The sequence below is a fragment of the Podarcis cretensis genome, assembly GCF_951804945.1.
Source record: "Podarcis cretensis genome assembly, chromosome: 1".
In the NCBI taxonomy this organism is placed as follows: domain Eukaryota; kingdom Metazoa; phylum Chordata; class Lepidosauria; order Squamata; family Lacertidae; genus Podarcis; species Podarcis cretensis.
The window spans coordinates 92,551,660-92,576,396 of NC_137170.1; the positions used below are offsets into that span (position 1 = coordinate 92,551,660).

The 24,737-nt window shown below is 42.8% G+C and overlaps 2 protein-coding genes across 2 annotated transcripts in view; one reads left to right on the forward strand and one right to left on the reverse strand.

Moving 5' to 3' along the window:
* The window catches only part of EPB41L5 (erythrocyte membrane protein band 4.1 like 5), a 56,287-nt gene extending 52,382 nt beyond the window's left edge, over positions 1 to 3,905 (forward strand). Inside the window, exon 26 of the mRNA XM_079968805.1 lies at positions 182 to 3,905. Within this exon, the coding sequence (XP_079824931.1) occupies positions 182 to 239 (58 nt within the window). The 3' untranslated portion in view covers positions 240 to 3,905. The remainder of the gene's footprint in view (positions 1 to 181) is intronic.
* Positions 3,906 to 4,171: 266 nt separating this feature from the next.
* On the reverse strand, positions 4,172 to 24,501 carry LOC307211973 (leucine-zipper-like transcriptional regulator 1 homolog). The gene is made up of 8 exons (XM_079969117.1): positions 24,253 to 24,501; positions 17,200 to 17,426; positions 15,721 to 15,800; positions 13,104 to 13,182; positions 11,818 to 11,864; positions 9,207 to 9,327; positions 7,822 to 8,002; positions 4,172 to 6,688 (listed from the first exon to the last, which is right to left on the reverse strand). Exons 2-8 carry the CDS (start codon positions 17,360 to 17,362, stop codon positions 5,977 to 5,979), a joined length of 1,383 nt encoding a protein of 460 aa, XP_079825243.1. The 5' UTR covers positions 17,363 to 17,426; positions 24,253 to 24,501; the 3' UTR covers positions 4,172 to 5,976.
* Between the last annotated feature and the right edge of the window lie 236 nt (positions 24,502 to 24,737).

Genomic DNA, 24,737 nt, shown 5'->3' on the forward strand with positions numbered 1-24,737 from the left:
TGTAAAATAACACTGCATTGGCTCTGATAGATATGAATTACCTTACCTCGTTTGGAATTGTTTGCTCTCCCATCAGGTTATTGAATTGATTGGCTGAGTTCATTCAGTTGCAGGACCCCTCTTCTGAGTAGGACCCTCCCCTTAAATCTCCCACACAGATTATGTGTTGCTTTCATTTCAGCCCTGCTGCAGAAGATGTTACAACAAGGCCGAAATGTTTACTTACCACTGAACTCTGAGCTTTGACAGAGTCTCATCTTCCTAGCATCTGCAACGTGCTCCTGGAATGGACTTAACCTGGAATTGACCCATGCTCAGACCATGGTTAAAGCAAAATGCCTGGCAGTTTTACTGTGGATTCATGCAACTGGAAATCTAGTATGAAGAGCTGCTGGGAAGCCTGAGCACCTTTTGTAAAGTACACTGGAACACATTCTGACGCGTAATGAAATCTGCAAGGTTTCCATCCATAGCAGTGCTTTTGTCTATAAAGCTATTTGCTGCTTTAGGGGTATAAATAAAGTCATCACTGTGATGAACGAGTTAGTAATGGGGAGGATAGGAACTTCTAAAGCCACCTGCTGGTTGTTGCTATAAAAAGCAAGTAGTGCTAATGGTGTTTTTATAGAGCAAGCTCTTCTTTCTTAACATCTCCTTTGAATCTTCTTTTGTACTGATATCTGTCAAATGTTCTTGGCCTTAATCCACTTTCTAGACTTTGCACTTTTGCTCACCATGAATGAAAGAAACTGAATTTGCAGCACCTCGATAGGTTACCCAACTGGCAGGTTCTGCTCTCTCTAGTCAAAGAGGCAAAGCAATTTTCTACCAAACACTTTTAGGCTACCATAGTGTGTGAGTGTAACTGTTCCACATTTAGTCCCATTCTCTATAACATGTGTCTAAAATACTGCTAGTGTGTAAACTTCTGCTGAAGAAGAGCTTCAGAATGGAAAGGCATGTTCCCTTGCAGCTTTTCACTGGCTTCTGTTTGGAAAGTTCCTTCCAACGAAACTGAAAATTGTTTTAAGGTATGTTCTATGAACTTGTCAATAGCTGATTTCTGTACTATAAGTACAGACTAATTAGAATTACTGCCTTTTTCCTATGTTCCACTACAATTTTTTTCTTCAAATGAGGTTGCAATTGGCAGGTTTTACATCTTGATTTTCTAGTCTTGTTCAGACACATTCCAGTAGTTCACCTATCTTCTTCAAATTAGACCAGTGAGTGGACATTTAGTGAAAGAGTCTCCCTCAGTATATTGAAGTGCTAATAGTTTTGGACCAGTGGGGAAATTTTTTCTACTACAAACTCAGGGAAATTGCTGTTCATTGGTGGAACTACGTGAATCGCAAGTTTAACTCATGCTTACCATTTTTTTTTTTATTTTTTTTTGTGGACCAGTTTCTCCATGGGCATTGAGAGCAAACAATAAAACTTGGTAGGACACAGTTATTGGTTAGGACACGATTCTATTGTTAATGTTCAAAAAATAACTATTCTTTTGGTTTTCAAAAAAGTTAAAAAATGTAGAAATGTGATCATCTTTATCTTCCCAAAATGGCTCTCAACTTGCTGCCCAGTTGGAAGGGTAGGTTAAAAGAATTGGAGCAAGTTCTCTTAAACTTGATTTATTTAGTGTTGTATCTGTTTCAAGAAGCCATTTTATGGTGCAAGAAACCTTCCTTGTTTTGGGGGTGGGTTGACACAGGCTAATGAACCAATACACTATGAACAGCTTGATCACCCTTCCCTTTCCCCATTCTTTACTTGTTAATTGCTGCTTTTGAAATAAGAGCAGTTGCAATGCTTTTTATGTGTAGCATTGTGAGGACCAAGTTTCATGTTTAAAGTAGGCTCTGAGTGTAGATCTGAACATTTCACCTTTACCGGTAGCTGAACTCCTATGTGCAAGATGCATCAGATTAGCATTTGCCTTTGAGATATCCTTCATTACTATCAGCAAACTGGAGAGGAAACTGCCTAAACCATTTCAAACAATCTGGAGGTAAAATCCAAATCACCACATGAGTTTTATCAGTAATTTTAACAGAAGAGTGTATTTTAGATGCTACAGTAATTATTTTTTAATATACCCCCGATTACAAGAGAGTGGAAGTAGAAGAAAGGTTAATCAACGGTTTGCTATCTAGAATGTTAGTGAAACTTCATTGAGTTTCCTAGATTGCAGGTATAGCTAGTTTCTAAAATGTTGCATCTTAGGGTTGTTAGAGAATGATTACTTAACAACAAAATTTATGTTACTCTGTGTGATTTAGAGTCCTATGCAAGCCAAGCCAAAAACAAAGGAAAAATGGAGAGATGCTCAGATGTAAGAAATTGTTCTCATTTCCACTACTGTAAAATTCTGAGTTACTAGAAAGTCTTAGACTGCAATATTGCTGACCACTATAGCTATCAAATGTATTTTAAAAATATATATAGCCAAAATTGATTATTCATTTGACTGATGGAGGAATACTGTGCAAGACACAGATCTCATGATCTATATTTATATTTTATTTAACGGTGAACCTACATGTCTTGCAAAGTAGACAGTCTTTTTCCTAGAAACAAATGCCTATTCCTGTTCACAGTAAGAAACTGGGTGTGGTATATAGCCCTTGTTATTGCCATGCAGTTCATAATGAGATGTCAATGGTTGCGTTGTACAAAAGAAATAATGCTTATTGTGTCATGCAAACAGTGTCATATGAAAGGTGCAGTTATCACAGAGGGAACTCAGTCTTTCATAAATGCAATATGTGTCAGTGGAGGTAAGCAGTAAAGTTGCTCACCTGAGCATTTGGCTATAAGACACTGGCTTTAGGGGTTAATTAAGGTTGACGGCATATTTGCAGATTACTGTTACCTGATGTTAGAAGGATTGTACTGGTTGAGAGCAACCACCATATTGATAAATGCTTGGAAAGTAGCTTTTGTTCTGCCTATTGCAGGGGTGTGGAAACTGGTGCCCTTTAGATGTTGCTGGACTACAAGCGAGACATCTGAAGAGCCACAAATTCCCCAACCCTGGCCCAATGCATGTAGAATTGTACTTTTGTTTACAGCAACTGCTCATAAACTAGTTTATGGGCTGACCATGCTTAGAGTTCATACATTTACCAAATGGCAATCCTATCTACATGCTAAAGGAATAAGTGCCAGCCTTGGCCTCCAGCTCCCCAAACCAGTAATGTGTGAAGCAACAGCTTTAGATGGAGTCCTATACATGTGTAAAGCCAATGGAGAATCATGCCTCTTTGTAGAGTCTGTAGACCACACATCTTGTATGTTACAGTACATGCACAGTAGAGTTTGATCTATCTATCTGGTGAGCTAGACCTTGTGTTTCACTAGTGATTATAGCTATTTTGTTCTCTGGTGCAAACACTGAATAGCAACAGTCATCCTCCTGGAGCAAAATGTTCAACTTTTTTCTAACTGTGAAATTGATGGACCTGCGGGAGGTATGGCATTCCGCATTCATCAGAGAATAGGGAGCATTCTACTGCAGCACCCCCAGCAGAAAGGTTTGGTGACTGATTTGTTTATCCTCTTACTTCCCTCAACTGGACAAACTTACTTTAAAGTATGTAAGATTTATTATTTTGAGTTAGAGTATTTTGTTTGTTTTTTAAAAAATCACACCCACTAACTGCTGTATTTGTAATTCTTTTTAAATGATGTAGAGCTTGACACTAGCTCTGAGTATAACTTATTTGTTTTTTTAAGTATTATATATAAGGAACACTGTGTTTCATGGTAACATATATAAACTGTGCTATACAATAACTGCACTGAACTGAACATCTGTATATGGGAACTGTGATTTGTAGTCCACTTGGAATCAGTCACAAACTGTTGTAGTTTATTTCTAAATATAACACAACTGTACAAAATGACTGCCTCTACCTGTTTTTCTTTTACAATAATTTTGCAATGTGCAGACAATCTGCTTCATTCCTGCATTTTTGCCTGTCCCTGGCAGCCCCCTTTGTCTTGGATGAAGTTCTGTGTTTCTCATACAGAACTGACAACACACTATTTTCTGCTGACCTCTCATATGAATGATAGCAAGTAATAGTTGCACCCAAGGAGAGAAGTTCAGTCTTAAGATTTCTACCCACAATTTTGTCTGGAAAGTGAATTAATTGACTTGCTGACCTAGAATTAGGCCTTAAATTTTATTCCAGAATCCAAATTGCTTCTTAGATCAACAAATTTTGACCTCCACTTCATTCTAAAGGGGTACACTGATTCTTAAAAGTGTTTTTACACAATTGCTACAGGCAAAGTGCCACATTAAGTCTAAATCAAATGGTGACTAATAACCAGCCATATTGCCAACAATTTAATAATATATGCTTTTGTAATTATTGTCCAACTTTAAATCCTTCATCAATCATGCATTGCTTCTCAGATACAAACAGCATACATACAAAAAATGATGCTTATATAGTTTAATCACAAAAACATAGTAATATAATTTTATGTAGTTTTATCATAAAAAATAAATGTCAAAGTCTAAAAATATAAAAATAAGATCACTTATAAAGCTCACCATGTGCTGTTTAGTGGCAGCTAAACTTTTAAAGACAATTTGAAGAGCAGCACTTCTGAAACTGATAAGGCATACGGCAAGCTTTTGCAATAGCTGTGTACTTTGTAATCTTGTTTTCTGGAAAATGTCAGGAAAGGTTAACTTCAAGGGACCATTTTCCATCTCTGAGCACAGCAGATTTCAAGATTCACCAGTGGGAATGGCCAAACAAAAAAATATCCTTCCTTGGGGACCAGCAAAGTACTGTGATACTCCCAAACAAGCACCAGAATTGATTTTCAGCATTATATTCAGTTACTATAGAATTATAGAATTGTGTAGTTGGAAGGGACCACAAGGGTCATACAGTCCAACCCCTTGCAATGCAGGAACATTTATACCCCAGTGTGGGGCTCAAAGCCCCAGCTGTGGCATGCACATACCCCTTCTGCAATTGGTTTTGAAAAAAGCTAGGGGGAGATTATCTCATTTCCCCACCTAAACTCCAAGTAGATCACATCTTCCAATAGACTGGCAGAAGGGGGGGGACACCCTCCCCCCATCCAAAGCCTAGCTACTGGGGAAGGATGGAGTGAGTGTATGCACATCTGTGCACTCTGCCCATTAACCCTTCCCTGGCTGAGGGAGAAGCCTGCTTAACTACAGGGGAATTAAGTTAATTTTGGTTCTTTTTCTAGGAGTCATTCTACAGAGATGATGGAGTGATGTAGATTCAAGTGGTATGGCAAAGCAGCTATGAACTAAGTTGTCCACTGGTTTAAACATGCCCTTATGTACACCTCTAAAGCAGTGCTTCCAAAACATTTTCTCATGGACCACTTGAAGGTTGCTGAGAGTCTTGGTAGACTGATTAAGGATTTTTGTGCTGTTGTAGCAACTGTAATGTGCTAGGCTGGCTGCAGTATGATTTTTAATTGTATTTTTATTATTCCTTTTGTTTTCTGTATATTGTATTCCAATTCATATGCCATAGATTTCAAATTGTAATTCAGTAAGAATACAATATAAGGCATAAAAAACAATTAAAAATCAACACGACTATTGATGTTCCATCTTCAACTACAAATCCAGAGCCATGCTGCAGACCACCATGGGCCACAATTTGAACAGCTCTGCTCTATATAAATAAAATAATTAGCTGTAGGAATAAGCAGCAGGTTTACTGGACGCTTTTTCTGCATTCACAATGAAGCTGCTTAATCCAAGTATGCAGGCCCAAACCAGGTCATTGAAAATAGCAGCATGGTTTGTTTCCCTGAGTGAGTGGCTCCATGAAGTGGTAACGCTGTCATTCTCAAATACTTAAATACTTCATATTCACATGACATTTTGGTTTCATGACAAAATGGGTAAAATACAACAGGGTGTATTTTTTTTCTCTCACTCCTTAGTGTGTGTATATGCACCATTTAAATTTTGTCTAGCTCCATTTGCCAAAATGAAATTGAAGAGGAACTTGACAAAGGTTTACCTCCAATAAGCAGCAGCACAGCAGAAGACTCACTAATGTCCATGGAGGCAGAAGAATTGCAAATGTCCACGGAAGCAGGTGTCAGATCAATGAAGCTTGCATTTTCCTCTGTAAAGTCAAGAGTGGCAAACTCCTGTTCGCTTGGTAGGTTTAGGTTGGATGTTCTCTCTCTCTCAGACAATATGCATGTTTTCTCATTTGCACTCAGTTCTGAACTCAAAGTGGTTTGGCGTGAGCAAAATCCTGGCTCCTCCCGAGACAGGCAAAATGTTTTCATTTCAATTTCAGTGCTACCGTCATTGCTGAATGTTTGGTATGAGGGCTCCTGGTGAATATACTCACAGAAACAGGCATGCTGCTTAGAGATGGCCAGTAGCTTTGAACAACCCATTTCTTTTTGATGCAAATAGCTGAGTGACTTCCTTGAAGAACCAGCAATCCCTTGGAAGCCATATCCAATCCCCAACATGCAGTGAAAAGCTTTGGATGAAGGTTCTGTTGTCCTAGCCAGTTGTTTCCACATCTGAGATGGAAAATGGTATTTCCACAGAATACTGCTTGGCCTGGTATTAGAAATTCCTCCACCAAAGAGCAGCATGGAATCTTCAAATATTAAAGCTGAGTGCCCCACCACTTTAGGAGGCCCGTGACTAAACACAAGCACAACAGAGAACAAGGAACACAGATCAGTAATGTTTATGCTGATGAAAATGAGGTAGGATTTTAGTTTCTGTTTGGTCAGCACTATACAGCATCATTAATTACATAATTTAGAAGGAACTGCACTGAATGAAGGTATCTGAATATATAATGCTCCCTAAATTGACAGTTACGGATCATTATGCAATAATTCTTGGTCAGCCCAAGGTGAATATACTTTCTTTTAAAAAGTACAAACATTTGTGAAACTGCCCTAATTTTAAAAAGGTACCTCCTCAAAAAGTCTCTGCCTGATTCTGCCAGAAATGTGTGGCTCAGTATATAAATGTAATCCTCCCTTATCAAAGCATTGTACCAGTAGTTTTGCATATCAGGGCCTGACTTCCCACGGCAGCCTCTTCCAGAACAGGAAGAAGAAGAAGAGTTTGGATTTGATATCCCGCTTTATCACTACCCAAAGGAGTCTCAAAGCGGCTAACATTCTCCTTTCCCTTCCTCCCCCACAACAAACACTCTGTGAGGTGAGTGGGGCTGAGAGACATCAGAGAAGTGTGACTAGCCCAAGGTCACCCAGCAGCTGCATGTGGAGGAGCGGGGAATCGAACCCAGTTTACCAGATTACGAGTCTATGGCTCTTAACCATTACACCACAGGAGACCTTGCGCAAGAAGTGCATTAGAAATGCCTTCTGCTTTTCAACAGCGTTCTTTGGATCACAGAGAATGTGACTAGAATGATGTGAACATGTGCATTATTAAAGCATGAGTTCAACAGCTTATAAGCAGAGGTGGGGAACTTTTGACCCTCTGGGTGTTGCTAGACTACAACTCCCACCATCCCCAATGAACTGGACACACTAGATGGGGCTGATGGGGGTTGGGAGTCCCACAGCACCCAGAGCACCACACATTCCCTACCCCACGTTAGAAAGGGAACCAACTAGCTGTTCCGCAAAGTACAAATACAGCTTAATCCACATCCCTCAGAGGCAGCCGTCATAGCTGCCTAGCTCCCCGAGACACACATATTTTTAACCTTTCTAATTTTGGGTAGTTTTATCTACTCCATTCTCAAAACTACAGCTTACTGAAACTGCTGGTGAATAGCTCTCAAAAGATTTTACCTCGTTCTGATACTAGACCAGTTGGCAGCCATGAAATCCCACTTCCAGAAGTCCTTTTGTTCACTCAGACCCATCAGCCCTCCAAACAAGTACATGTTGTTGCCATGAACCACAGCTGAGTGGCCATGTCGAGGGCCTGGGCTACCACCGTAAGATACAGCTGGTGTCCACTGTTTTTTATCTGAAGGAAGAAGATTACAGTCCATTTCTGTTTCAACATAGGGGCAGGGAACCTTTTCCAGCCCAATATCTACATTCTCTTCTGGGGCTTGCATGCCAGTGGGGTAGGACCAGAGACAAAAATCAACAGATGTGACTAAAGGCTGTGCACAGTTCCCCAGATCCAAATAATTTCAGGTGGTGAGCTGATGTTTAATAAGGGTTTGCAAAACCTAACTAAACATACGGTTGGGAGCAGGGGAAGAAGTTGTGTCTTGTCCCCTTTCTCAATGGAGAGCAGGAGGGTTTAATCCTGCAAAGTACTCCTTCACAAGTGCCTTTACCACAGGAATACAAAGTTAGAGATTTCTACATATACGCCATCCTCCTTCAAGGCATGTAAATGACATCCTGTTGCCGTTACACATTCCAGACAGGCATAAGCACTCGAGGAGGGCATGGAGCAGGACTCTTAGATGTGTGGCATGGGAAGAGTCTAGAGGACCAGGTAGAGAGGCTTGAAAGGTCATATTTGGTCCATAAGCTCCCCCATAAGTTCCCCCATTCCTGGTTTAATTCAATACCCAGATAAACATGGAGCCGAAGCCAGCTACAGGATTGCATTTTCATTCTAGACGTTTCAAAAGGGTTTTGTATCATAACCACCAGCCACTTCAGTATGGATGGGGAGCAGGATCCAAAATTCCCCTACCCACTGCTGGCCACTTTGACAGAACTGTCCAACTGCCAGTCACATGACATCAGGGGATTGAGTTTCAAAGGAAGAACCCAAAGTACACTCTTAAATTCAAGTTGTGGCTGCAAAGAATCAAAGGAATTTCTAGCTCTTCCCTTTCTAACTAATTGGGTGGTTGCTGAATTTGAAACACACACACACACACACACACACACACACACACACACACACACAATACCACTTTGACAGGTGGGTAGGGTGACAGAAAAAGTGCAAAATTCTACCAGCAGCTGGAAAGCAACAATTGGAAGTGCACATAGAGTGTACTACCAATTATTCATTTTCAAGATGGCCCTGCATGTTTACCTGTCTGTCCCATGGCTGATGCCATATGACACCAAGTGGTGGCTGCAGTTTGGGCCAAATCACACCACAGCCCAAGGAGCATGCCCGATAAGCCTAATAAGGACACAAGCCCTCACTGCTGGGTTGCAGTAACATGCCTACAGAGAAAGCTCAACTTACTTACTTAGACATAAAGTCCAGAATTCTTGAGAAGCACCCTTAAGGTCAACGTATCCGCCATACATGTACATGATGCCTTTGTGGACAACTGCACTGTGGCCCTTCCGATTAACTGGAGCCGGTCCCTGCAGAGAGGAAAGTAATGAAACAACTACCATTAACAGTTGTTGCCATCACATCTATCCAAGCAGACTCCCCCCCCCCTTACTAAAGGTAAAGGTACCCCTGCCCGTATGGGCCAGTCTTGACAGACTCTGGGGTTGTGCGCCCATCTCACTTAAGAGGCCAGGGGCCAGCGCTGTCCGGAGACACTTCCGGGTCACGTGGCCAGCGTGACATCGCTGCTCTGGCGAGCCAGAGCCGCACACGGAAACGCCGTTTACCTTCCCGCTGGTAAGCGGTCCCTATTTATCTACTTGCACCCGGAGGTGCTTTCAAACTGCTAGGTTGGCAGGCGCTGGGACCGAGCAGCGGGAGCGCACCCCGCCGCAGGGATTCGAACCGCCGACCTTTCGATCGGCAAGCCCTAGGCGCTGAGGCTTTTACCCACAGCGCCACCTGCGTCCCCCCCCCCTTACTACTTCCACTTAAAAATGCATTCACACTGGCCTTGTAAAACACCAATAACTGACACCTTTATGAACATTGGTACAGTGGTACCTCAGGTTACAGACACTTCAGGTTACAGACTCCTCTAACCCAGAAATGGTACCTCGAGTTAAGAACTTTGCTTCAGGATGAGAACAGAAATTGTGCAGTGGCAGCGGGAGGCCCCATTAGCTAAAGTGGTACCTCAGGTTAAGAACAGTTTCAGGTTAAGAACAGACCTCCAGAACAAATTATGTTCTTAACCCGAAATACCACTGAGCATTTCTGTTCATACAACCACTTGATGGGTATGGGACAGGGGCTTGTTATCAATTGAAGGAGTAGAAAAAAAGCAATGAACAGCCACGAGAGTTACTCATATTCCATTGCACTGCATAAGCAAGCATGATGGTGCCTCTGGAAAGGGCATACTTTCCAAACATTTCTACCCAGGAAGGCAGAGTTAGTTACATGGTCACTCTACTCCAGAATCCCCTACGACTATAAAAATTAGGTAACAGAAAATTCAAGTCCAGAATGAGCAGTAGGAGCACTTCTAATAATAAATAGCTAGTGCAATGAAGTGCAAGAAATGTATTGTGTCCATACAATGTTTCCACCAGAAGAAACCATCCTAACTATAGAGAAGGGCATCATCTAGGAAAATAAACCCCTCTCAGAAAAGGATGGATTAGCAAATAGTTGGGGGGGGGGGGGGAAACCTGCATGTTAAAAGTGGCAATTACGTCATAGTTGAGGCTGTGACTCAGGTTTGTTTGATAGTGAGTCTTCAAAAAAGTCCCTGAAAAAAATGATAATACAGCACTGTTTGCAAAGCTGGTTAGGACAAAGTATGTCTCATGGAGGATGAAAGCAGCCTGGAAGCTCTTTACAACATAGAAGTAAAGCTCTGGTACCATTTCACAGGAATAAAAGTTGGAAAGGCAAGGCTGCCTCTGTTCAACCCTTGACTAAGCCCCTTGCAACATCACTACTACTACTGCTGCTGCTTAGGAGGGAAGGTAGTTCAAAACTTGAAGGAACAAGTACAGGCTGCCCCCACCACACAAGACCTTGATCCTTGATGTTAAGAGCTGCCTGAACCTAAGCTCTTGGTTGTGTGTGCTTGTCTTCATGAAGTGTGGCAGCCTACACTTCCCTAGTGCCGCATGCTTCCAAATGGTATGCCTGGTTTTCACCAAAATATTCTTTAGTACCTATATACATGAAGAAACCCTGGTATTTATTAATGAAAAATTATATAGCTACCCTTTAACATTATCTGGGCAGCTCATAATCTATAATTAATAAACCATAAGTAATTTGGTATAGAGAGCAGTTATAAATGTGCTACATATTATAACCAAAGAAACACTCATGGGTTGTGTCCAACTGTGTTGCTCAGCTGGCAGTAAAGTCAGTAGAATGAGGAAGGAAGCCATTTTCAGCTGTCCCCCAGGTTAAGAACTTAATTCGCTCCGGAGGTTCGTTCTTAACCTGAAACTGTTCTTAACCTGAGGTACCACTTTAGCTAATGAGGCCTCCTGCTGCCGCCGCAGCACGATTTCTGTTCTCATCCTGAAGCAAAGTTCTTAACCTGAGGTACTATTTCTGGGTTAGCGGAGTCTGTAACCTGAAGCATCGAGGTACCACTGTAATATGCTCCAGTGTGCTGGGGGACCCTTCAAAGCAGATTTTGAAGGGTGCCAGAGGCTGCAGGAGATGAAAGCTGCTGGAAATTTCTTCCTTCCCTGTATTGACAAAGGCCAAGTGATACACCACTCCTATTTTAAGATCCAAAAATATACATGCTATATAGATGATTTAAGAATATAGAGGAAATAAGTATCCCTCCCCTTACAGTGAAAAAGTGATACCAACAGCATAAAATTACTCTGCTGCTGCGTTTCCCTGGATGAACCCAGTCTGGAACAGTTTTCAGAACATATTCCTAAGCAAGCTGTTGGATCAACAAAGCAACATGTTTCATGTATGATTCACACATTTCTGTTTTCCAAATTTCTTACCTCACTCTCCCCTGCTGTGAGTTGGCGCTCCATCCACTTAGCTGAATCTGCAGTTTCAATAAAATATCAGTTACAATACTAACCACAAGAGGGTACTCCTGCTCTATTTGTAATGTCATGCAAGGCCCATTGAACTGTGGAGATGGGAACCAAGAAAGTTGTTCAGTTCTCCTTAACAGCAACTAAGGTAGCTTTCATCTGTCATAAATATCGCCCCAAAGTAGCATCTCAACAGTGTTTGTCAGAAGTGACACTGGCAAAAAATAAGAAGTACCCATGGCTCAGTGTCTTGCATATTTAATGCTACAGGTTCAATCCTAGGTATATTCAGTTATTAAAAAAAAAAATCTGATATCATGGCAAAAAGAGACCTGGGGGAGCCACTTTGAACCAGGATAGACAATATTGGATGGGACAAACCACTGATCAGACTCAGCTTCCTATGGTGAAAAAATACAACCATATTTATTGTCCCCAATCCAAAGAAGATGATGAATGTACTGTTGTTATGATGTTATAGTATTGGCTGGTAAGGCTTTGTGTCCCCACCCACCATCCTTGGGAATATGCAGAGATCTCATCTTGCTTTCTCATGAGGCCCGGACCTAAGAAATGTTTTGCATACACTATAGCAAAAGAGCAGACCCCTGGTTCTCAGACACAAGCCAACTATATCTCTTCTGTAATGTTTGAAAGGTATTAGTATGCCATTAAATTGGCTTGAGGCTTCTGGCTGCAATTCATGGTTCCCAGGAACTGATCAGATGTGCAGTGATCCCTGCCAACTATACAGAAAAGACATGATCAACAAATGGAAGAATGCTAGGACTGTCCTGGCCCCTAATACTCCGTGTTCTGTCACAAATATATAGCTGAATTACTAAATTTGTGTTTAGTGAAACATTGATTCCAACACAAAGGTAGTTAAGTGGATTTCTCAACCTCCTCCTACTCCTGTACTTTTGCTGGGTAGTTTTGCTGTGAATAATCCTATAGTGAATGACATGGGGGAAGCTTCTTGTTAAATAGCCTGGTGTTTCTTTTTCTGTAGATACGTTTACCTGAAATGTTAAAACATTCTATACTTCAAATGGATTGACTATTGATCTTACTGGAACTTGACTGGAAATCTGATGCTTCAAGCAAGCTCAGGCAGATATACTGGCAAACAAGGCATGTCAAAAGTTTCTCACCTGTCTACTCCACCCAAACAGGCTGCCCTACCTACATAGTTATCAAATCTATATGCAATCCTGTTTAAAGATGTTGCTTTTCTAGTTCCATACCAGTGTCATACATCCAAAGAGGATTCTTTCTCAGTGTGAAAGCAGAATCCACCATTCCACCAAAGATATAGAGGATACCCTGAAAGTAAAATAATGATGTTCTTGTAAAACATACTTGTATCTTCCAAAGTCAAATGCAATCAAGTGAATTCATTGTAAATTTCAAATCACAATCTAAGCTGCACTCCAGCAACAGACATATGGAAGGAGTAATGGTCCCATGCACCATGCTCTACATATACATACCCCCCCAAAGAAGCTAAAACCATACTCCAGTCCGGCCTGCAACGAATCCTCAGAAGTGAATGTTGTATGTTTCAATGGAGAGAGGCGCAGAATGGGCTATGCCAACTTTTGTGATTGCAAGCACACTTAAATATTGAACACACAGAATTAAATCCAAAAGGCTTGCTTACTAAGGCAAATCCCACTAGCCACTTCAGGGGGATAGTACTGTGGTCACAGAACATTTATTACAATATTTGTTGACAATGAACCTTTCTGCAAGGTGTTAAAGCCTACAGCCAGAGTGGAGAACCCTTTTCAGCCCGAGGCTACATTCCCTCGTGAGCAACTTTTGGGAACCACATGCCAGTGGTGCTGAGAGGGCAAAGCCAGTGGGGCAATGGATTTGACAGGAGGGCTACATTCCTGTAATGCAAAATGCCAGGCAAGCAAGAGGCATTATCATGGGGAAAAGAAAGACAGGGCACGGAGCAGTGCCAGTGAGGGGAGAGGGCTAAGAGAGCTTAAGTGCCAGATAAAAAAGGTAAGGGGACCCCTGACCATTAGGTCCAGTCATGACCAACTCTGGGGTTACGGCGCTCATCTCGCTTTATTGGCTGAGGGAGCTGGCATACAGCTTCCGGGTCATGTGGCCAGCATGACTAAGTAAGTGCCAGATAGAGTGGCCCAAATGTGAGTTTCCTCATGCTTGGCCTGTAGGAATGACAAAAATATTTTAAATACACTATTGTTGGGGGTATCTATAATGTCTACTGAACAAATAATAATTTTGAGGCACATCTTTTAAGGGGGCTGTGCAAATTGATTTGTGGGACATATACTTGGGGCTGATTTGAAATGTTATGTTACCTCCACAGAGGCTGCAGAAACACATCAGGTGTAACATTTAAAATGGGTAGTGTCAGCAGTCACAAAGATAACTGAGGAACATGGCAGATGCTGCACATACTAAGCAGACACACAAGATAAGATGTTTTTAAAGTGTCTGCTTGCCAGCCAGAGCACCACATAGATGTGCTTTTTGACAGCTTCCACATAGGCCAGCTGTAAGGTTTCTAATATTTAAATCAACCCTAGTAGGTAAAAATAAATTGAATAACGTTACTGAAAGGAATGTCCTCCTACAGCTGACTGGCTGTTTCATTGTCATTCCCTCTCAACGAAACAACCTTGTCACTAACAGAGAACAATATGCCAAAAAAAGCCACCTGCAAAAAAACCATGGTACTCTGTTCCTTATTTCACCTAAAAGGAGAACAGCAAACCAAATGCTTGTTCACCTTATTTCACCTAAAAGGAGAACAGCAAACTATCATCTTACTCCAATAATAACACTACCCACTCACTAATTTAGTTAAAGAAAAACAACAACCATACATATGTTTGCAAGTGTGTGTTTGTTCAATCACACTTTGTATTTATAGGTTTATGTCTCAAAAATGTGATCAGTGAAAGGAGGCCCTCAAAGAACACAGTAGCAGAACCTCTCTAGGAAAGAAGGGTTGTTCCCTCCCCTTCTAGAGTTCTTTCTGCTAACAACAGTTACCTGACCTGTAGGAATACAAGTGTTACACATACCCAGCAGTTTCTCGGGGGGGGGGGCTGGATATTTTTGCTGCTGCAGAAAGAAGAGAATAGAGATTCTTACCCTGAAGCAGAAGTCTGAGCCGACCAGGAAACTAAACTACAGAACAGCACCAGCCACACAGACTATAATGGGGAAATGACAGGTGGAATCTAGACACATATACAAAACACTGTGAAAATGCTTTTTTAAGAAGTGTCTTGAAAAATATATTGAATTTGCCATAAGCTCACCATCTAGTGTCACATTTGTATAATGCACTTAAAATACACTTAAAACATTATATTTGCAGCTGTATAGCTGAGTCCACAGTAGCAAAGAAGAACTAGTTATTGTATTGTACAGGACTAAATCAATTCAAACCATAAAGAAGGCTGATCGCCGAAGAATTGATGCTTTTGAATTATGATGCTGGAGGAGATTCTTGAGATTCCCATGGACTGCAAGAAGATCAAACCTATCCATTCTTAAGGAAATCAGCCCTGAGTGCTCACTGCAAGGACAGATCCTGAAGCTGAGGCTCCAATACTTTGGCCACCTCATGAGAAGAGAAGACTCTCTGGAAAAGACCCTGATGTTGGGAAAGGTGGAGGGCACAAGAAGAAGGGGACAACAGAGGACGAGATGGTTGGACAGTGTTCTCGAAGCTACAAACATGAGTCTGACCAAACTGCGGGAGGCAGTGGAAGACAGGAGTGCCTGGTGTGCTCTGGTCCATGGGGTCACGAAGAGTCGGACACGACTAAATGACTAAACAACAACAAGAACAAATCAATTCAAACTTGCCTGATAATCCACCATTGTGTGCTCCTCCAGTTCTTCAGGGCCATCTTCTGAGTTTTCCAGTCTCTCCCATTCATTATTCTCTAGAAAGTGTTTTGATTAAGATTGTCAAGGTGTGAAAGGGACCCATGAAATCACCTAACCTGTCTTTCTCCCAACATGGAGCAGTTATTTATATCAAGCTCTGTTAAAATTCCACAGAGATTAAGCAAGTAAAACATGGACTGTCATCCTCTGTGATGCATTGAAGTGGATACCTATGGGTCCCTGTGTATTAGAAAACAAGGCAAGAGCTTCAGCTCTATGGACAAGTTTCACAATGGCCAGTCTGCAGCGCTGGAAAATACTGGCTCCATCTGCTTGCACTACTCTCCAACAAGACTTGTCTGTTAAAAAGGATGTATGTTACTGGACAAGCGCAGTCTCGGTTTGCATTTTATTGAGTCTCTCTCAAACAGTTGCTGGCCACAGACAAAACACATGGCTGAGGCAGAAAATGCACATCAGAAATATGGGCTGCCACCAAAACCAGTCACCACTTACCAAGTTTCATCCTTTCCCTCCATAAACATAGTTTAACTTGCTTAGCACGAGAATGCAATGAGACTTCCTGTCCCTCCAGTGTCAGCTGATGTAGAACAGCAGCAAGGAAGTGTATATATTTTACTATATGTTATAGAGGCAGCGTGGACTGGACATATGACATTTTGGCAGCAGCTCGATTTTTGATAATGTGTAATTAAACTGTGTATTTATCCCATGGCCTACTACCCTGTGACTTGATATAAACTCAGCATTCTCCTAGTTTCTGAAATGGTAATGACATAAAAGCTGTTGCACTGGATCACACAAGAGAAACAGCAATGGTTTCTGAACAGGTATGTTCACTTTTCCTTATCAACACAGGAAACCAAGGGTATGGTTTACCAGAAAAACAAAAACATTTGCCTGCAAGTGCCTCAGGTAGTTATCATAATACTTCTACATTATTTTTATTTTCATATGTGGAAAAGGTTTGTGTTAGCTTTCCATAAAGGTGGGCTTGAATGAAGAATCCACATAATGATCATTATTATTATTGTAATCTTGTTAGGGTGATAAAGTTTCATTAATCTTACTTTGTTTACTTGGATTGGGGGGGGGGGCAGGAATCTGCTATAGAAAGAATCTGGTGGAAATTTCATCAGGTTGTCTCGAGATAATTGTTACCACCAGAAGAAAAACAGGTTTGTGTGAATACAGCATGTAGATTTGGTTTAGTCAGTGGCATAATGATACATGTAACTACAATATATTACTTTTAGACAACATCTGAAGACAGCTCTCTATAGGAAAGTTTTTAATGTTTGATGTTTTACTGTGTTTTTATAATTTGTTGGAGCAACCCAGTCAAATGGGTAGGATACAAATAAAACTTATTATTATTATTATTATTATTATTATTATTATTATTATTATTATTTGGTGAACAGGAAAACTTACCTATCTTGTATCGCCAGAAATCATTCAAGCTAGTATTTTGCCGTCCACCATAAACATAAAGAAACCCCCTGCAGATGCAGCAGGCATGCTTGAATCGGTCACATGGAGAAAATTTGCTCTGTAGTACTGGCTTCCATGAATACTCTTCTGTTTTTCTTTTCATCCCTGGGTTAGCTGGAAGGCATACCCATGTCAAAAAGATTTCTCCAGAGTATCACAGTCCTAACCTGAATACAGGAAGAGAAAGTCAAGAAAACAAAGATGGTTGATGGGACATACTAGAATGCTAGAACTTCCAGAAATGACCAAAATGTTGCTAGGTTCAAACTGGTTATCTAAGGGTTTTATGATACAAGTTAACTCATGCACCATGATGCACTGTGAGTCTCAGATCTGTAGACTTACACTGGCTTTACTGAAACTTCTCTCATTGATTAAATAAAATAAAAACAACTCTGTCAAGGAGCCAAACATTAAAGACAGTTCTACAACAATGGAAACAATTCTTATTATTTGAGCCTGCGGAAGTAGAGAAGTTACTACAGAGAGACGTGCCTCCACAGATTTATTAAAGTTTTGATGATGATTCTATTATTTGCAACAGAAGTACAAACTCAAAGAGGAAAATGGGTAATGTGACAAGAACAGCAGCACTCCAAAGTTTGTTAAATATTATTATAGTTTATTGTCATAACAAAAAAATAAAATTATATTTTTCAGAAAGAAAAAGAAATAGAGGAGATTTTGAAAGTGAAAGTTCAATGCAGTAATCAAGAAATGTGTGAAAGGGGACTCAAAGAGGGAACAGAATTAAGAAATATTGAACAGACAAGGTGCAAGGACAGGACAGTCCTAACCATATCTAACTCAGAAGTACCGTATTTTTCGCCCTATAGGACGCACTGGCCCATAGGACGCATCTAGTTTTTTGGGGGGAAATAAAGGGGGAAATTTTTTTTTCCCCAGGTGCGGGGCTGGGGTGGGGGAAGCCCGAGCCTCTCCCGACCCCAGCCCCCAGAACAGACTGCTATCCGCAAGCCTTGGGAGCCCGGCGGGAAGTCCTGCCGGTCTCCCCAGGCTTGCGGATATCTGTCCACCGAGCTTGTGGGGCTGGCAGCCTCCAAACCAGGTCGGGGAACAGCGGGATGGCGGTGCTGCACCTCCCCGCTGTCCCCCGAGCTTGTGGGCTGCAGGCTGCTGCCCGCAAGCCTTGCAAGCCCGCGGGAACTCCCGCCGGGCTCGCAAGGCTTGCGGACACCTGCGCGAAGCATGGGGCGCCCTCCGGAGGGCGCCCCATGCTTCGGGCTGCAGGCTGCTGCCCGCAAGCCCTGCAAGCCTGTGGGAACTCCCACCGGGCTTGCAAGGCTTGCGGATAGCTTCCTGAAGCCTGGAGAGCGAGAGGGGTTGGTGCGCACCGACCCATCTCGCTCTCCAGGCTTCAGCGAAAGCCTGCATTCGCCCCATAGGACGCACACACATTTCCCCTTCATTTTTGGAGGGGGAAAAGTGCGTCCTATAGGGCGAAAAATACGGTAAGTCCAACTGAATTAAATGGGGCTTACTTCCAGGTAAGCTGGGTCAGGACTGCATCCTAGATTAGGAGAGAAAGCACTTTGACTTAGTTAGAGACAGAGCAGATAAATGGAGAAATGAAGAAATGAAGAAATAAATAGTTTGAATTCATCAAGAATTACTGGTACTACTTTTCTGATTTGAAAAACAAACAAAACCTTACACTGTTTGCTCAAAGGATAATACACTGCACAAAATCATCCTGTAAAACCAGTTTTTGGCTTCCATTTTGGCAAAGCAACAGTGGCCAAGAATGTTCTAATCACATAAACCTTTGGATAATTTCAGGTTCTTTGCTATAATAATTAGTCACTGTATGCTGGATCTCTTACCATCCCCTGGGCACTGCGAGTTTGGCTATATACCTAGTCAAATGTGTTAACATGTGGTTAGGTTTGCTGCCCAAATTGGAGCTGAAACTTCTAGTTAGTAGTCAAACTCTCTAGACATGCCATTTAACATGTCACCATTTTTAATGTGGCATCCATCCACAGTGGATTTCTTATGTTAGCATACACAAATAATCAGTAAGTATACTTTCCTTTCTGAGAGAGTTGGCTCTTAGAAAGATTTGAACCACTTTGTGAAGTTTTCTGGGGCTGAGGTCCCTTCATCCCCCCCCCCAATACAATATTTGAAAGGGGGCCCAAGTCGATGGGCATTGCCATTCAAATGGTGTGCATGTCTTGTGATCAGTTCTGTAGGGTGGGGCTGCCCCCTTGTTAGATAATCCACTTGCTATGTTCAAGAAAAGAACACATACTTCCTTTACTAATTAGATACCTGCTAACAAATAAACTTTTGGCTTCTATAGGAATAGACCACAGCACAGTGGTACGGCACACACTTTGCATATAGAAGGTTTCAGGATTCAGTCCCTGACATCTCCAGAAAAATAATGATGATGATGCATGCTATGTGAAAACACTTTGCTAAGATCCCAGTAAAGGTAAAGGTAAAGGTACCCCTGCCCGTACGGGCCAGTCTTGACAGACTCTGGGGTTGTGCGCCCATCTCACTTAAGAGGCCAGGGGCCAGCGCTGTCCGGAGACACTTCCGGGTCACGTGGCCAGCGTGACATCGCTGCTCTGGCGAGCCAGAGCCGCACACGGAAACGCCGTTTACCTTCCCGCTGGTAAGCGGTCCCTATTTATCTACTTGCACCCGGAGGTGCTTTCGAACTGCTAGGTTGGCAGGCGCTGGGACCGAGCAGCGGGAGCGCACCCCGCCGCAGGGATTCGAACCGCCGACCTTTCGATCGGCAAGTCCTAGGTGCTGAGGCTTTAACCCACAGCGCCACCTGGCCAAGATCCCAGACAGCACTGCAAATCAGAATAGAAAATACTGGGCGAAGTAGACCATATCTTGGCATGGTTCAAGGCAGCAATCTATGTTCTTACAGGCAGCCCCATGTAGAGTATATTACAGTAATCAAGTCTGGATGTACCAAGCACATATAACATAACCAAGGCCAAAGTTGCTTTGTGCAGATAAATTCACAGGTGGTAAAAGGATGTCAAGAAATTAAGGAAGCAACACTCTGATTGCGGGGTGGGGGTGGGGGAATCCACAGACTTGGACACAAGCTAAAGTGTTTTGCTCAGGGAATTTTTAGAAAATATTCAACATGGGTCAGATCATTCCAGAGCTGCAATACATGTAATGCCCAATAATAGTTCCAGTGATAAGACAACATAGGAAGTAGAAAGGTTGTAGTTGCACAAACAAATTTCCAACTTGTTTCTTCTCTTAAGGAGAACTCTTTATCATTGCTAAGGTAGAACTACCCAAAGTGACAGTAAATAACTGAGTATAGTATAAGTATATCAGTTTCCTCTCTGTTTCCTTTTAAGGTTGCTACACCTAACACCAAGATGATTGCCAATAAAAAGTCAAGCCCTATATTATTTATTTAAGACTATTACGTAGCAGTTCCACTGGTTAACACTGCATTTCTAGACCCACTCCAAACTGCTGGTTTTACTCTATAAAGCCTTAAATGGTTTTTGTGAGCAGGTATTTTGAAATAATCTTTGTATGAACTGTATGAACCTGCCCATTCCTTAAAAACGGCATCTGAGGCCCTGCTTTTTGGCCCTCCTTTCATTGGTAGGCAGTGATTCAATCTGAAGTCGTTTGTAATCAGAGAACAGAGATCTTTATAGAGAGATAGCAATAAGATACTTAACATTAAGGACAAAAGTCACCACAGTGGTTACATTACTATTGCTCATATAGCACCATCAATGTACATGGCACCTTACATCACAAGCAAAAATTGATAGGTGCCTGCCACCAAAGACCTAACCATATAAATCAGATATTGGAGAAAAGAACAGAGCAAGGGGAAGAGAAAGAGAAAGAGAAAGGAGAAAGCCTGAATGTGAGAAAACACACATATAAATTGTTAGGAGCAGTGTTCAAAACCATTGTTCTAGGCACATTTTGCGACAGGGAATTTCATTAGTGTGAGCAGTTTCTGAGCTCTGGGCACAGTACTGTGCCTAAGATTTCAGATTTAAACTGCAGAGTGGAAGGAAAGGAAGACCTTTTTCTGTCTCCCCACTTCCAGCTACTCTCTAAAGCAGCGGCCAGCAACCTTTTCCAGCTGTAGGCCATGTGGTGGGCCGGACTATTTTTTTTTTGGGGGGGGGAGGATGAACAAATTCCTATGCCCCACAAATAACCCAGAGATGCATTTTAAATAGAAGGACACATTCTACTCATGTAAAAACACGCTGATTCTCAGACTGTCCGCGGGCCAGATTGAGAAGGCAATTGGGCCGCATCCAGCCCATGGGCCTTAGGTTGCCTACCCCTGCTCTAAAGGCTGGAGAAGAGACCCTCTTAAGAATATTAGGGGGGTGAGCAGGGGAAGGACTAGACCACGTGAAAAATGAACATATTTTAGCTGCAGTTCATTCATTTTCAGCTTTGTATTTTTGTTATAAAAAAAGTGCACCTAGACATTCTGCTGTTGCACCCATAACCTAGGTTTAAGGTGCTATTTAGCTCCTAGCTTTCACATTTCAGTTTCTAACACTGGTTAGGAATTAGGATTCCTCTAAGTACAGCGGAAAGCTTGACAAGCACTGGAAGTCTGGACCAAGCATCAATAAGGGAGAGCAGAGTCAAGAGAAACAGAGCTTAAATTGTCATCCCCTGATGTACCTGTACTACAAGACTGCCGAAGCAGCTGCTAACTTTCCAAGCAGAGCATAGCAAGGTAGCCCTATCAGTTCCACTCCTTCCTGCTCTGTGACAATGTTGGCACCCAGAAACAGAGTGGCTACAGAAGAGGGCCCCCTCCCCAAGATTGGACAGGGAAGTATGAACAAGAATTCACAGAAAAAGAACCATGCCTAACGCTAAGGGGAGCAGGTGTGGGGACTGGATGTGGCCCTCCAGACCTCTCTATTTGACTCTCAGGAATCTCCTAGACCCTACCCTTCACCAGTCCTGCTCTAAGCTCATCTGAAGTCCTGTTGCCTGGCTGAAATGCATCCTTCAACCATAACAATGTCTCTTGCTTGCATGGATGGAGAGATTTGTGTGGGTGTGTAGGTGTGTAGAAACTTTCAACTTCTACATAGTTGGAATGCAGCCTACTCTACAAAGGGAAGAGTCACATCTGGTGCTATACCCCCATTTGCCTCTGGGGGTGCCCTACATGCCCTACATGCCCTACAAGCGGCCCCCAGGTGACTATCCATGAGGGAATACTGGAAAAGGTATCCACCTCTGCTCTAAGCATTAGACCAACCATTGAGGTAGCTGGAAAGCCTATATAATCAGATTTAACCTCTTACCTGCTTTGCTGTTCCTTCCTGCATTGTTTTTGTGTGTCAAAGGTATGTGGCATTTCAAAAATACAGTTCAGCTAAGAAATTATATGCCCTTTAATGTCGCACTGCATACCCAAGTGTCACCTGAGTTTGATCACACTCTCCTGAAATCCCAGTTACCTTGGAAGCCCATGAGCAAAGGAAAGTTGTGAAGGACCCTAGTTATTTCAAGAAAGCATACTCTTCCTGGCCCACTGACTTCTACACAAGTGAGCACCAACTGCCAGTGTGAGATAGCAGGCAGGCTTTTAAGTTTGGAAGGAGTTGCATGTCCATTTAGCTATAAATCACCAAATGGTCTTGGGCAAGTACTGTTTCTCAGCTTCACAGGCTTATTTAGATAACTGGAAAGCATGCTATACCACTATAAAGTTCTACAGAATATATTACAAACCACAGGCTACGATCCTGGCAGATTTAAAAGCAGACAACTGTTCTGCATTAGTTAACAGAAAGTGTCAAGTCACAGTTTGCAGGTCTACTCTTATGGCACTTTATTTTTGTACTCCTGGCTGCGATGGTTTCAGATTTCCTTCCGATTAATAGGATGTCACTGCCTGTTTCCCAACAGAGAGGCAAGCAGGATACAAAACGCCTGTTTCAAAATCAAGTGTTGCTCCTCCACTGTCCCCTCCTTTCTATTAAGGGGAAGAGGGGTGGCTGTAGGCAGTTTGTTAAAAGGGTCTGGACTGTTTCCTCCTAATGTCCCAGTAACATAAACTAAAACCCAGTGAATGCCCTATGGCCCCGTAGTACAACCCTCAATCTTTTTCCTCTCCCTCTCCCCATGCCAGGGCTCAGCTGTGGAGCAAAAGATGACAACAACAGAGAAGGGAGTGCATTCCCTCACCAATAAACAACTGTAAGCAGCTGCCACGCAAGTAGGATTGGGGAGGAGGAGCAGATATTGACAGCCAGGAGTTGTGCCTCCTTAGTTAGAAACTGAGCACTGCCTATTCCTTGCAGCCATAAAAGACAAGTCCCAGATGGTTGAACTTGAAACCCATCCTTACAAAGATATGCAACAGAGAAAAGGCTGGAAATGAGGGGAGGGGGGTAATTGGAGGACGGCACAGTTTCCATCCCATCTCCCCCCTTCCCCTCACCCCATATAATAAGCACAACAAGCTGGAGGGAACAGGAAGAACAGAGCTCTTTATAAGAGAAATAAAAGTTGCACGCAGCTCTCTCCCCGCCTCCAATTCTTTCTTTTTCTCCCTTTAACTACCTCCTCAAAAACGAGCTGAGGGAGGGGCAGAAAGCCCCACAGACTGAAAGGAGGACATAGGAGACAAGCATTCCTCTCCACAAACCAATATTGTTAGACACACACACCGGGGTTGGAGTGAAGGTGGGGAGGGGAGCTCCCTCTCCAAAAGAAACAGTCCACCACCACACAACAATGCAGGATTATTTTTAACTTCGAGGAGCTGCAGTATCAAACCAAAGTATCACTAGCTGTAGTCAAGCGCAGACGAGGAAGCCCGACCAAGCTCTGCGCCCCAACCCGCCTGCCCCTCTGCCCCTAAGAGAGCAACATGCTCCGCTCCTGCCCCTTCTACTGGCAAGGCCCGCAGCCCCCTCCCCTCACAAGACACCCCCTCATCCTTCGCACGCTTTCCCCGTTATAGCTTACGGTGCTTGCCCGCGCTCGCCTTGGGCGTTCAGGAAGGCGCGTGCCCGTCAGGGAGAGCGCGCTCCCGCGAGCAACTGTTGGCCCGAGGTCAGGAGGAAAGGCGTCGCCTCAGCCGCCTCCTTCGGGCCCCTCAGCAGCTTGGTGCTTGAAGGAACCGGGCCGGAGAGATACTCATGCTCAAGTTGACTTAGCGCGGATTTATGTTGCGATGTCCAATTCTCTCTCTCTCTCTTTTACACACACAGAGATATTTCGGAGCATGAAATTTAAAGGGGGGGGGGGGGGGAGGAAAGCACACTTCGTGGGGAATATCATGTGCCATTAATAGGACTGACTGAAGAGGGAGCCTGCTTTAGGGTCGCGCTTCCAAACCCACCTTGCCATCAGCCCAGACTGCTCAGGGTGTCTAAACTTTAAAGGAGGGTTGGCTGGTGGGGAAAACACACGGGGGCGGGCAATAAGTTTCCTTTTCTGGGGAGAAAGTG

Excerpts from the sequence above, each read along its gene's own strand:
- LOC307211973 (XM_079969117.1), bottom strand. The coding sequence starts at position 17,362 with ATGAAAAGAAAAACAGAAGAGTATTCATGGAAGCCAGTACTACAGAGC. Across the intron at positions 11,865-13,103 it reads TCTTTGGATGTATGACACTG|ATTCAGCTAAGTGGATGGAG; the intron begins GTATGGAACTAG and ends TTGAAACTGCAG. Across the intron at positions 8,003-9,206 it reads ATTCTGGACTTTATGTCTAA|ATAAAAAACAGTGGACACCA; the intron begins GTAAGTAAGTTG and ends TTCTTCCTTCAG.